At 51.8% G+C, this 14,419-nt stretch overlaps 1 protein-coding gene across 1 annotated transcript in view; it reads left to right on the top strand.

The window, feature by feature from the left end:
* RASA3 (RAS p21 protein activator 3) overlaps positions 1-14,419 on the top strand; it is a 119,425-nt gene that overhangs the window by 59,690 nt on the left and 45,316 nt on the right. Inside the window, exons 3-4 of the mRNA XM_042980792.1 lie at positions 264-367; positions 9,481-9,575. Coding sequence (XP_042836726.1) covers positions 264-367; positions 9,481-9,575 — 199 coding nt within the window. The remainder of the gene's footprint in view (positions 1-263; positions 368-9,480; positions 9,576-14,419) is intronic.

Raw genomic sequence — 14,419 nt, 5'->3', positions numbered from 1 at the left:
TCCTTGAATGCATAAAGGGGGCCTGCCAGCTGCTGCCCACTCAGAGTGTCGCAGCGGTCCTGGGCACACACAGTGGGCGCAACTCTTACTGCGTGGAGCTCTCCGCCAGCATAGCAGGCCACTTGCGCAGTGTGACATGTAAAGGTGAGGTGACACACGTGTGCCCTAGGCTGGTGCTCAGTCTTCAGGTTCCCGCACCTGCCAGCAGATAGCAAGGCCGCGGCTCCCACAGTCTAACAGAGCCCATTCTGTTTATTTCTCAGCCCTTTCTACGGAGAAGACTTCTACTGCGAAATTCCTCGGAATTTTCGGCACCTGTCATTTTACATTTTCGATAGAGATGTTTTCCGGAGGGATTCCATCATAGGTAGGTACTGAAATGGATGTTTTCTTCACTTCTTCTGCCTCTTCTGGATGGGATCTCATTCTGGCCAGCCACCAGTGTCTCCTCCAGGTCCTCTGCTTGGAGCCAGCAGTGCCCATCAGCATTCTTGGCCTGGCCTCTCTGGCCGTGCAGAGTGGCGGTGGGGAGTGGCAGTGATCACGGGGCTGGCCTAGCTTTGGCGAGGTGGCTGGGGCAGGCCTCCCACGTCCCCCGTGCCCTGGATGGGCCTCCTGAGTCCTCTGTGGCATGGATGGGCCTCCCTGGATGGGCCTCCTGTGTCGTCCGTGGCAGGGACAAGCTGCCTAAGTCCCTCCTACCCATCGGCGTGTAGAGAAACTTCACACCATGAATTCACATGGCAGACACCAGGCCACACTGGCAAAGGCTTCAGAACTGTCCTTCAAAGTCAGGGTACAGAGACCCCCTAGCCTGTCCCCAAATGACTTCCAAGGGCTCCTCTGAGGAACCAGTGTATAGAGGACACCTCCCACTTCCCCAGGCTGTCCCTGTCCCTGACTCTTGACTTCCTCCACGGAGATTGGGATAGTACTGGGGCTCTCAGAGGCGCGAGCATCTCGGGGGAGCACTGCTGGAGAGGAAGGAGGGCCTATCCAATCAAGAGGGTACTTGTCCCAGGAAGACCCTATTCATGTTCCTGTGGCACGAAAACTAGGAATTGAGAGGCTAAGTGTGGGCACAAGTGTAGTTTCTGAATTCCAGGCCCCATGTGATGCCCGTGTTGTGGCCATGGCTGCTCCTGGGGCGGCGTTTGGGGGACTTAGCTCTGCAGTAGAGCATTTGAATCATGGAGTGTTCATGCCTCTCTCCTGCGCTCTCTTGGGGCATCCGGCTGCGGAGAAGGTCACCTGCACAGCCAGTGAGGGGTATTTCTGTCCCAGCCAGTAGCCCCGAGGCAGTGGTGACCCCCCCCCCCCCTCCGCAGCCTCCGGCCTCATGCTGTCCAGCTGCCGCCCCAGCTGGCTGTTTCTCTGCTGCGTCCTTGGTGCCCAGCCTTAAGTGTGGCTGCCCCACAGCCCCCTGTGGTTGTCATGCTGAACTGGTGGTGGCCCAAGGTTCCTCATCACCAGGTAAAACCCACACCTGCCCCTTCCTCACCTTCCTGACTGACCCACTGAGACCCAGTACCCTGGAGTACCCTGGAGTCCACTTTTCTCCCATCCCAGGGGTGGCCCCGACCCCCTGCACTCTGCTTGGACCGTGGCCGCAGAGCTTGCCTCTCTCTCCCTCCATCCTTCCATTCTCCCACAGCTTCCAGAGCTGCCCTTTCTTCATGCCGGCCATTGGCACCTCCTCCCTGTGAGCAGCTGACCACTGGCATCCCTCTGCACCTACGAGAAAGCTCAGGACAGTCTGGACCCAGTCTCTCCCTAACATCCGGCTTTGGCTTGGGAGACAGTCACCAAACATTTGTTGAAAGACAATATAACGTACCTCCATACGTTATATTTATCCCATTTTAGAAATTCAGTGTTTTATAGACACTCCCCCTCCTGAAGAAACCCTTTTCTGGGGCTACGTGCTTCCATTGTAGAGCCTGATTAATATTTAAAAAAAAAAAAAGGAAGAAAGGAATGGAAAGGGAGGGAAGGAGAAGAAAGGAGGGAAGAAAAAGAAGGAGAGAAGGGAAGGGAGGGAGAAATTGTCAAGCTTGTAGCTGTACTGCTGGATGTGGCTCAGAGAGGAAAGTCTGTACTCCGTAGCATGCATTGAAGACCTTTCGTAATCTGACTCAAATTGTTATCTGGACTAAACCTCTCAATGTCCACAGGAGCCTCTCTGTCTCCATTCACACACACAAGCATGGCCCCCACTGTGCATCCACACAGACCACCACCATCATGGGGGTGCCTGCCACACCTTCCTAACGCAAGAAGTCTCTAAACGCGCCTCCATTTCCTGACATCTGACTAGCCTGTGGTGATGAGCTCGTGTGCAGCCTGTCTTCGGGGGCTGAGCCTGAAACTCCCTGGTTTTGTGGGGCTCCTCAGCTGATCCTAACAGTTAAAAGGAAACTAACACGTATTGGACGCAGGTACATGCCAGACACTGTGCCAGTATTTTCATGGGCATAACCCCTGGAAGTAGGTACCACCTGCACTTGCTAAAGAAGAAGCAGTGGGCTCAGAGAGGGTAAGATACTTGCCTGAAGATGCACAGCTAGCATGTGTGCTAAGCATCTCCTGTCGTTTTTGTAGGGGAGTGGTTACCAGTGTTAGCAGAGGCATGGGAGGAGGGGGTGTGTCCGCACCCGCTTTGGTCCTTCCTGCCAAAGACCCTTTAGTGGGTCTCCTGCGCGTCACCCCAGAACCTGCTCTCGCTCTGGATCCCCTTTTCATCCTGCTGGTGTGTGATAGGTCTTCAGTCTGAGCATCAGATGTCATCCAGTACCCAGAGGCTTCCCAGATGGTTTCCGTGTTGACTCAGATTACACTATAATGAAGAAGATTTGATTTATCTTTGGAGACATAGGAAAGCTTTTTTGAGTGGTAATCTTAAGGATAAAAAATTATATTTGCACATTTAAATTTTTTTTTAATGTTTGTGTATTTATTTTGAGAGAGAGAGCAGGAGCAGGGGAAGGACAGAGAGAGGGAGAGACAGAATCCCAAGCAGGCTTCATGGCAGCATGGAGCCTGATGCAGGGCTCGAACTCAAGAGCTGTGAGATCATGACCCAAGTTGAAATCAAGAGTTGGACTTTCAACTGACTGAGCCCCCAGGTGCCCTACTTTTGCACATTTCAACCAGAGAAACTGCTCAAATGGTTGTTGGTTATGTCTCCTCAAAATAATCAAATAAGCTGTTTATTGATATCCTCTTTAAGGCATCTGCCATTAAAATTTTTTTTTAATATTTATTTATTTTTGAGAGAGAGACACACACAGAGCATGATCAGGGGAGGGGCAGAGAGAAGGGGACTCAGAATCCGAAGCAGGCTCCAGGCTCTGAGCTGTCAGCACAGAACCTGATGCAGGACTCGAACCCATGAACTGCAAGATCATGACCTGAGCCGAAGTCGGACACTTAACCAATGGAGCTCCCAGGCGCCCCGGGCCTCTGCCATTTTTAAAGGTAACCAGCAGCATAATGGCTTAGCAGTCTTGGTGGCGTTGAAACTGCTATGTCAGCAGTTGGATGTCGATGCCCCGCCACCATTTTTGCAGCTGTAGAAATAATCAACGACCTGGGTCTCCAGGGAGAGACTAAAGTTAGGACTAGTGATTATGTTGTTACCACGATGAGAGTATAAATTCATGCCATGGGATCAATCACAGTGTCACTGACTTCTTGGGGTTTCTGATGTCGGGTCTGATGGCATCGCACACCTGGAGGAAACCGCACTCACCTCCAGGCTCCCTGGTGCCGCACGTGTGTCCCGGTGGAGGTGCCCACTGGAAACACATAGTCCAGACTCTGGAGCTTAATAGCGAGGGCTGATTACAGAACCCAGAGCTGCAGGAGCAGGGTGCCGCGACCTGGTCCAGGTGCCCTCCCTCCAGTCCACCCTGTGCCCCTGTGGGCTGAAGGTCAGCTGCAGGCGAGAAACATCCAGAGTGGGTTTGGGGGTAACTGGAAGTGACCTGCGCGGGAGGGTGCACATCGGCTGCGATCCGTCCATCACATGTGGTCGGCAGCCTGGGGTTTCCTGGGCCAGAGAAGGTTAGCACCAGAAGGAGTTGATATCAGGCAGGGTTTCCAGCCAGGTGGCCTCAGTGTGTTGAGGGGCCGTGGTCCAGTAGCTGCTTTCAGTGCTTCTCGTGCACAGGGGATGTCCTTTAACCGGGATGCGGCTGCTAGACACACTGAAGTGTGGCTGCTCTCCTTTGGGCTAGAATTGCACCAACACAGAGCCGTCCTGTGGTGCAGACCAAGGCTCTGAACGGCATTGATGGTTTTGGTGACCAAAACAAGGAAGTGTGTTTAGTCCATGCTACTTGGTACGGGGGATTCTAGTGAACGGTCCCTGTGCCCCTTGGATCGCTCCTGGGCTCCCCTTCTCCCCCTCCACCCACCCAGCCTCCAGTTAGGTCTGGGCTGGCAGGATTGGGAGGTGGGGCAGAGGCTGGGGCGTTCCCCACTCTCCAGCCTCTGGCTCTGGTGGCCACCCCTGCCCAGGGTCCTCCCAAGGCCTCTCTTCCTCTGGGGGACCTGGCTCAAACCACTGTCTCTCCAGCTGTCCCTCCAGCCCAGGACTGGCAGCAGCTTCCTCCAGATTCTCTACCAAAGGGGAGAGGCAGAAACAAGACCTTTATTCTTTTGTTTATAACGAGGTTTATTGAAGTATAATTTTTATGCGGTGCAATGCACCTTCTTCAGGCGTGGAGTCTGACAGGTGTTGACAGCCGTGTTAATGGTCCACAGTTAAGACTTCTTTCCATCCCCCAGAGCTTCCCTGCAGCCTCTTTTGACGCACTCCCTATACCCTCAGCACCCCCAACAAAGCATGTGGCATCTATTTCTACAGTCTTACCTTTTCAGAGTATCACACAAATGGAGCCACACAGTACGTGGGCCGCCATGTCTGGCTCCCTTCATCTAGTATGCTCCCCTCACCTAGCATCCCTTTGTACACATGTGCTGCTATTTACCACTTCAGCACTGGATGGAAGTGAGGGTTGTTTCCAATTTTTAGTGGTTGTGAATAAAGCTGCTGGCAACACTCTTATCGTTATACCAGGTCTTTATATTGACACGTGTTTTTGTTTCTCTTGGAAGATTCCTAAGAGGCAGATTGCCAGGGCGTCTAAGTGTTGAAAGATGGCAGAATTTGCCATTCCCAAATACACACTTTGGCATAAGGATTACTTTGAGCTGAAGGCAGTTGAGAATAAGCAGGCACAAGAAAAGATCTCCAGCCTGCCCTAAAAGTAGGACATGAACTTGCCAGAAGTTAATCACCGAGATGACCCTAGAGTTAGCTTCAAGGTGACACCAGAGGGGTCTACATGACACCCTTTAGTCCACTCACCCCTTGTTGCAGTTTGTGCCCTGGAAACCTGAAGGCCTTTCCTTGGTGTCTCTTCTCTGAAATTTGTCATTGTTTCAGGTTAAGATGTTGCATTAGCACAAGTGCCTGTGCACTGCTGAGTTTCCCCCATGTAGATCTGAGAGACATATTGGTAAACTTCTGTTTGTTGTTCTCTTGTTCATCTTTCCTCTGTTGCAGAGCCCTAGAGAACCTAGAAGGGTAGGAGGAAAAAGGTTCCCCCTCCGCTGTGGTGTGTGTCTGCCCCGGTAGAGACTACCACGCCGTGCTCCTCCGTGACTGTGCCATCTTGAATTCTCCGCAGCTGCGTGAGAGCCTCAGGAACCACACAGCCTCTCCACACACTCAGAGTTGGCACTTTTAATTTTTAACCCATTTTTGTCATTCTAATATGTGTGTAGGATCTCACTGTGGTTTTTACTGCATTTTCATGATGAAGAATGAGGCATGTTTTCATATGTCTACCGTCTATATCTCTTCTTTGGTGAATTTTCCAAATCTTTTGCCCTTTTAACTGGGTTGTTTTATTACAGAGTTGTTAAAGTTTTTTGTGTATTCTGGATACAAGTGCTTCATTGGATCATTTGTTTTACAAATATTTTCTTCCCTTTGTTCATTTTCTTACCAGTGTCTCTTGAAGGCCAGAAGTTTTTAATTTTGATGAAGTCCAATTAGTCAAAATTCTTTCTTTAATAGTTTATATTTTTGATGTCATATCTAAGAAATCTTTGCCTACTCCAGGGCTGTGAAGATTTCCTCCTCATCCTCCTCCTTTTTTGTAGAAAGCTTATGGTTTTAGCTCCTACATTTACATCTATTCCAGGTGAATTGCACATGTGGCACAAAGTTCATTTTTTTTCTCATAAATGTCGGGTTGTGGCACCCTCGTTTGCTGAAGGACCATCCAGCAATGGTTTATCCATTGAGTTACCCTGATGCCTTCCTGAAAACCACCAACTTCATATGCACGGGTCTGTTTCTGGTCCTCTGTCCTGGTCCGTTGGTCTGTGATCCTTGCCTGGCCCTGGTGCCCGCTGTCTCGGCGCCTGTAGCCTCAAATCCAGTCTCAAGTCAGCGGTGTGAGCATGTCAACTGTTCTTTTCCAAACTTGTTTTGCTGTTCTAGGCCCTTCGAGTTGTGACTCACATTTTTTAATCCACTTCTCAATTTCCAACACCACTGAGATTGTGTAGGTGTGTAGATTAATTTGGAGGAGAATTAACATCTTAACATCTCTTTGGACCCTCTAATAGAGCACATGCTTGGTCTTCTCTTAACCTCTCTCATCAGTGTTTGTGATAGGTTTTCAGTATACGCGTCATATGTATAAATACACACACACACACACATATATGTGTGTGTGTGTGTGTATTTATCCTTATGTATTTTATGGTTTTGATGGAGTAGACAAAGATTTCTTAGGTAGCACACCAGAGGCACAAGCCATAAAAGCATCATTTTGTGAATGGTACTTTTTTTTTTTATTTCAATTCTTTTTTGAGAGAGATAGAGACCAAGAGGGCACGAGTGTGTGAGTGGAGGAGCAGAGGGAGAGAGAGAATATTAAGCAGACTCCACATTGTTAGTGCAGAGCCCCATGTGGGCCTCGATCTCACAGCCCTGAGATCATGACCTGAGCCAAAATCAAGAGTCAGACACTTAGCCAACTGAGCCACCCAGGTGCCCCTTTATTTCACTTTTTGTTCTCATTGCTTGCATGCACAAGTACAATTGATCTTTATGTATTACTTTGCATTCTGTGGTTTTGCTGAACACACCTGTTCTACTATCTTTTCCTATAGATTCTGCAAACATTTCTTCCTTTCTAGGGTACGTGCCCTTGCTTCTTTTTCTTGCCTCTGTGCGCTAGCTAGGACGCCGGGGTGAACTGGAGTGATACGAGCAGCATCCCTGCTGCCGGCTCATTTCAGGAAGCATCTGTCTGTCCCTCATTAAGTCAGCTTAACCTTCCTGCAGGTTTCTGTATCCATCTTCCGCCACGTCCTCTCACCCTCTGTACCAGGTTCTCTGCGTCACCTGCCCTCTTGTGCCACCTGGCATATGCTGTGTTCTGAACAGACCCTCACAGATGTAGCACCCCAGAGAGGAAATAAGCCTGGACTTTTTACTGTGTTAAGGCAGGCAGCACCACCACTGTGAGACAGCGAGGCCCAGAGCGGCTCAGTGACCTTTTGCTGTCACTCAGATAGATGGGGACACATTTAAGTAGATATTATAGTTTGTGGGTTAGGTATTGTCTCCAAACGGCACTTAGAAACTCTAATATATGCGTTTAAAAAGGACGCATTAGTATACTTCTGTGTAAGCCTGGATGTGTAAGCTGTAGGGTTCACGTAAGCATTAAAGACGCGGCTCTTCCCTGTTCCGACTAAAGCTCATAAAAACATTGCAGTTACTTAAAATTTCAAACCTCACACGTAACCCTCCCATCCAGCTGCACTAATCACAGTCTGAAGGTTTTTTTTTTTTTTTCAATGAAATATATTGCTCAATTCAATTCCAAGAATTGTTTTCACATGGCTTTATTCCATGGACTCAGAATCACATTCCTGTGGCGAGGAAAAGGGATCGGTCTGCAAGAGCTGCAGAGAGGAAGGACAGTGTTTTCTCGCCAGTCTGCCTGGTGGCCGTGTGTGGGGGTGGTGGGGGGTGGTCGGAGGCCCGAGACCCAGCAGGCCAGGTGCTGGGGGCGGGGAGGACCGAGGTGGAGGAGTGGGGGTCCCGAGGGAGCCATCCTGCCCCATGACGATGCTGCTGGAGGGGATCCCATGTGGCCTGTAAGTTGGGCTTCTGTTGCATTTCTGTAGCGCCTTTGTGTGCTGCATGTCCCTGGCTCTGCACCTGCCTCTCGCCGTCTGTCTTCTCCCTTCCGTGGCCACCTGTCAACTGCCAGCAGTGGCTCTGATATGTCGTGCGGTCTGTGGCTGTGCAGGGTCCTCCAGGTGAGAGCTGAACCAGTGGGGTCCAGGTGGTCAGTGGCATTGCCACTGCATCTGCTTCTCGGGGGGCGGGGGGACACTGGTGCTGGCCGTGCCAGTGAGCCCAGTGGCATGATTCCAGGGTCTTTCCCAGGGCTGTTTTCCGGCTGGGAGGTGCGAGGTGCTGTGACCTTCTCTTTGGGAATATGGAGCCACACAAATATGCCGAAATGATGAATGGCCAATGGACGGGTGCATGGGGGCTGAAGGTAGCAATGGTGGGAGTCAGTTGTCCCAAGTCCCGAGGGCCCAGCCCTCTGGCACTTGGACAGGCTTCTTGGCACGTGTGTTGCCTTCCAAGTACCCCTCTGTGCCCAGTGGGTAAGTCTCATGGGGTCTGGAGTCCCAGGTTGGAGGAAACCTTTCTCTCTGCCCACCGAGGTTCTCCCTGTGACACTGGACTCACAGAGAGATTAACAAGAGAGTTAACACCTGTGGCATATGTCACGCAGGGGACACCTCAGTGACGGCTTGCTCCAAGAGCAGGCTGGACAGTCTGTGTCCAGAGCAGCGACCAGACGAGGGGGAAAGAGTTTGGGCCTCCAAGGGTGGCAGACTGGGAGGCGAGCACATGGGGGTTAGTGGAGTTAGGGCTGTTTGTGCAGGACTATCCTGGGGGCACCCCTCTGACCTCCTCACCATAACACCTCCTGAGCGAGGGTCCATGGCAGCCTCTGCTCCTCAGACATTTCCTGGGCTGCAGGGGGCGGGCAGCCAAGGGAGCTCTGGGAAGGCTTCTTCCTGCACCTGCTGGCACTCACTTGCCTCCAGCTCAGAGCGGCCTATTCTGAGGCAGCCTGTTCTGAGCTCCCTGGGACCAGACAGATGAGCAGGCTTTTCTTCTCCTAAAACCTCGAATCAAGGAGCAGAATGGGTAGCCCCAGCCAGGTCCCATGTGAGGCTTTCCAGAGGAAATGTGGCACGTACTGACCCGCTGGAAGGAAGACAGCATGGTGTTATTGGGTTACCCAGTTACCTGTTCTGGACGATGCCTCTGCGAAGCCTGGCGGTGGTGGTGGAGAGCCCCGCTTGTTGTTTCGGGGGTTTGTCCCCTCGTGTGACTGCTTTTCTTCTGCGTGTGTGTTGTAGGGAAGGTGGCCATCCAGAAGGAGGACCTGCCCAAGTACCACAACAGGGACACGTGGTTCCAGCTGCAGCACGTGGATGCAGACTCTGAAGTGCAGGTGAGGCCTCGGTGGGGCCTGTGGGAGGGGCTGCGGGGTGGCTGCAGAGACAGATGCAGGACTGGGATCCTAACAGGGAGTGATGGTTAGCAAGTGCGTCCTCTTATCCACGATGCGCCTAGGCCTGTTCACTGTGTTCATTCTTTCGGTTATTGTCGCACTTTGACATGTGTGAAGCATAAAATTGGAAAGGACAGTAATTACACAGAACTGAAGGTGAACAGAAAATATGGGCAAGCAAAAGCAAAGCTGGGGCAGGAGCGAACGCACAGCCTCGTACTGCGGGTCCCAGTTGCTGGAAGGGCCCGCGTGCATTTCCAGCTCCCACATGTAGCAAAGGAGGGTTTGGAGAGAAGGGAAGTGACCAGTCACCGAGTTTCCTGTCGTCTGAAGCGTCCCCTGGGCTCTTCTCGGCCATGTGTCATCAGGGACTGACCCCCTGCCCCGGTGTGGGGAGGCTGTGGGGTTCTAGTTCCCAACCCTCCCTTCTCTGTGATGGGGCACTGCCCATGCCCACACCAAGCATCTGGGACAACACACGCTGGGAGGGTGGCCCACAGCCTCTCTTCTCCCTCGACCTTGCTTGTGTGGCTTCCAGCTGAGCTCCTAAGCCCGCGCTGGTGTCTGCAATCCACAAGCGGGAGGATAGCGCACCGCTGTGACACCAGGACATGGGAGCACTGTCGTCAGCGGTCCTGGGAGTCGCCAGGGCTTGGCCAGGGTATGGGAGCCAGCACAGGGTCTGGCATAGGCAGGCCTGGATCCAAGCCCAGTGCCCCCATCCACCAGTGAAATACGTCGGCAGGGCCCCCAGCAAGCCTCGTTTCCTCATATGTAAAATGGGGTTCTGTGAATACTGGACGGGACCTGATGTGCGGCAAGGTGGTGCCTCGGACAGAATCCCCAAAGTAGGTAGCTGCTGAGCACCCTGCTCTGCCCGGCACATCCCACCCACAGGCACCTGGCCCGGCATTTGGGGCCCTGGCTGGCTGCTTGTCCCCACACTTCCTTGTAGACCCTCAGCCTTGGTTGAGCTGTGAGGGTGAAGGCAGAGCGTCCAGTTTCCATGTGCTGTGGGGCCCCTGGTGGCCCCTGCGATCAATCCACAGACTTGGAGAAAGAGGCAGGGGGAGGGAAGGGTTGAGGAGCTGAGCCCAAGAAAGATGTTGTCTCAGTGGCTTACACTGAATTCTGGCCAAGGGGCCCACACGTGCCGCAGAAATCAGTAGACACACAGCTACTGCAGAATCCCCATGTGTGCCCAGATTCCAAGAGCAGCTGTAGCAGTGACAATGAGCTAATTAACACCAGGAGCACACGGGCTGCCCAGAAACCCCGTCTGCAGACGGAAGGCTACAGGGCCACGTGCCATTCCTGCCTTTTGATTTGGCGGTTTCCCCATGACTTTTGTTCAGCAGTGGAACAGGCTGTGGCGGTGATGAGGACTCCTCCTCCAGCAGCCGGCCACGATGTGTCTTCACTGCGTTCTTCACACTGGGCCAGCCCTGGTTTAAGTCTGACTTCATTGTCAAGTGTAGCTTTTCTTTTTTCTCCCCTTGTTTTTAAACTTAACTTTTAATTTTGAAATGCTTACAGATTCATAGACAGTCCCAGAAAATAGTACACAGGCAATGATGATTAGCAAACTGTGTGCTCTCCTATTTATCCTTAAAGACAAAACCAAGTGAAGAAAGGCCTGTGTTCCTTCATGCCGTTTTCCTCATGGCAACATCCTGCGTAACTGGCCACAGCTGGGACACAGACATTCTGCAGTGCACAGACCTCAGATCCCACCACTTTCACATGTCTGCACACATACAGTGTGTGCGTGCACGTGCAAATCACATGTGTATCCCGTGCATTTCATCATGTGTGGGGAGGTCTGTGCAACCACCACCACAATCAGGGTCCAGAACCACTCCGTCACCACAAACCTTATAAATGCGGTGTGTGTGTTGATTGTACTGTGCTGTGTGGAGCATCCAGACTGTTTCATAACTGGTGCCTTTCATGTGCCTGTGGACCAGGACCTTGTCCTCCTGAGCCCGACCCTTACACCCTCCAGATGGGGTGTGCCTGTAGCTGGGCCAGCTTCCTAGGGATCAGCGTTACGAGCAGCAAATGGGTATTGCTGGTACTGGGGAGACAGAGGAAGGACTGTGTGTATTGAGTGCCCGCCAAGGTCCAGGCCCTGTGCTGAGGGTTTTATTTAGGGTACTTAGATCTCAGAGTACCTGCCTAGGAAGCGGTCATAACTGTGGAGGGAGCAGTGGTCCCTACATTCAAACTGGCCCGTAAAAGTGCAGCACAATCTTTTGCCTACAGCTGCTTCATCCTGAAATGTCTCATTTACAATTTTTAGAAGGGCAGAGGATGGTATATGGTTTCTTGAATCCATCGGTTCTGCAATTCATATGTAAAGGCATGCGTCAGAAAGAAAGTGCCAGAAAACTGGGGCCAACAAGAGATCAAGGAATCAAAGTAATGGGGGGAAAGGCAATTAAAAATTTCTTGATTCCTTCTGGAACTGATGTTTGTTAAAGTCTCTGGAAAATCACTTTATTCACAAGAATTAGTTGCTCTGTTCTTTCCCTGACCCTGGGTGAGAGGATCAGAACCACGCGGTTGGCAGGGACAGGTGCTTCTCCGTATTGCAAGGGGAGGGAGTCGGTCCCCACCCATCACCTGAGCGGGCCCAGGGACCCTTCCCCAGCTCCTCTGAGGACACCCGGCTGCCACTGAGCTCTGCCATGTGCTCTGTGGTCTCAGCAGACTTGCCGTTGAAGTGTGCATCCAGAAAACTCTGACAGCAAACTCTGGCCGTCTTCCAGCACCTTTAGCGTGGCTGGAAACCCCAGGAATTTCGTCTGTCCTCTGTGTCAGACAACCCTGCTTGAAGGACTTGCCAAGAGCCAGCAGCTGTCTGCATTGAGGGCCCAGCTCTGAATCTTCCTGTGGGTTTGGGGAAGTGAGGGAGGCAAGGGCTGGCCTCCACGTGCCGTTTCTGACTGGTCCTTGGCTTCTGTGTTCACGGGAGTCTCGCCTGTTCTCAGCGCCACCAAGGTCCGAGTGCTTGGTGACCAGGGGCCCTCCTGTGCGCTGACTCCGGCCCCGACCTCCAGGCGTGCAGACCGGGGCTTGACCGGGAGGGTGCAGTCTGCTGCTGTCATCGCAGCCCGTGGTCGAGGCCCTCTCTCCAGGCCAGGGATCTGATGCTTTCCTGAGAAAAATGTGTGGGAACCACTGTGATTTTCTTTCTTAGGTGATAAACTTTTTCAATTTTATGTTCGCAGAAAACTGACCAGAAAGTAGAAGGGACTCCTGTGTCCTTGCCCCACTAGGCCTCTATTATTAGTATCCCTGTGGCGCATTAGCTGCCTCCAGGAGCTAGAGTATAACAATACGAGAGATTCTTATCCTCCATTCACGGAGGGTCATTCTTTGTCCTGAGTTCCACTGGTGTGACAAAGGTGCCCCCGGAACTGCCGGTTCAGAACCCACAGGATGGCTTCGCGGCAGCACCAGTGATGGCCCCTCTTTCATTCTGTTATTAGTAATTTGTGTTTTCTATTTTCTTAGCCTAGCTAGAGGTTTAATCAGTTTTATTGATCGTTAAAAAACAAACAAACAAAAACAGCTTTTGGTTTTGCTGATTTTTTTCTATTGATTTTCTGTTTTCAGTTTTGTTGATTTCTGCTCTTGCTCTTCTCTTTCCAGTTTCCTTAGATTATTGAGGTTAGATCTTTTGTCTCGAATGTGTGCGGTCACTGCTATAAATTTCTCAGCAAGCACTGCTTTCACTGTATCCCACACATTGTGATAAGTTTTATTTTCATTTTCACTTATGAAAAGAAATAAAATCAAATATCTCTCAGTTGCTCTTGAGACTTTTTCTTTGGTCTGTTATTTGGAAGTATGCTGTTCAATCTTCAAATATTTGGGGATTTTAAGCTGTCTTTCTGATAGTGATTTGTATTTCAAGTTCCGATCCAAGAGCAGACATTGTGTGATTTATGGCCCAGGACTGGCCGCGCTGGTGGGTCCTGATGTGGATGGGTCCCTCTCTGCAGCGGGACAGGGTGTTTATGGGCAGCGGCCGGCCCGCAGGTCCGGGTGTTCATCTCCCAGTTGCTTTTTAAACTTCTTACTATCACCGTTCACATTGAATAAAAATGGGAAAAGCTATGCAGTCAGCATTTTGTAACGCGCTGCTCCAAGGCTTTTCTCCTCACAGATGCAGGGCCCTTGGGCGGAGTCCTCAGGGGGCCTGCCCAGCCGGGCCCCACCTCCTGCCCTCAGCTCAGCACGTGGGGCCTGTGACTAGGCCTCTAAGTGGGGAGCCTCTGCTGAGATCAAAACAAGCCCAGGGTCAGATTCTTCGAGGGCGGGGTGGCGTTTAGCGGGTGTCAAATGCTGTGCAGAGGCGAGCTGGAGAACCCACACTTCCTGTCTGTCCGGGGGGGTGGAGGGTGTGGCGCCCCCGTGCCCCTGCGTGTAGGTGTTTGTGGCCGGGTTGTTTGTGAGGGCGGTGGTGTGTCACCCACAGGGCACGGGGCACGCCCTTAACCTGTGTCTGGCTTCGGATGTGAACTTCTGAACTGCAGATTTATTGCCTTAACTTTGGGAGGAGGGGGGAGGAGTCCTTTCAGTGATGTTCTGAGTTTGTACTGTTTTGTGTAACTTCGACCCGTCCTCTCCCTAGTCTCCCGAATATGGTGGCAGCATGCGTTAGCCAACAACATCTACCCTCTCAGTGGGAAGGTGCTTCCCCTCAGCATCTGCCCCCTTGCTGGGGAGGTGCTCCCCTCAAAATCTGCCCCCTGGCCAGGGAGGTGTTCCTCTCA

The sequence above is a fragment of the Panthera tigris genome, chromosome A1, assembly GCF_018350195.1.
Source record: "Panthera tigris isolate Pti1 chromosome A1, P.tigris_Pti1_mat1.1, whole genome shotgun sequence".
Taxonomy (NCBI): Eukaryota; Metazoa; Chordata; class Mammalia; order Carnivora; family Felidae; genus Panthera; species Panthera tigris.
Note: the sequence above shows the minus strand (reverse complement) of the source record. Positions and strands in the feature narration are given on the sequence as shown.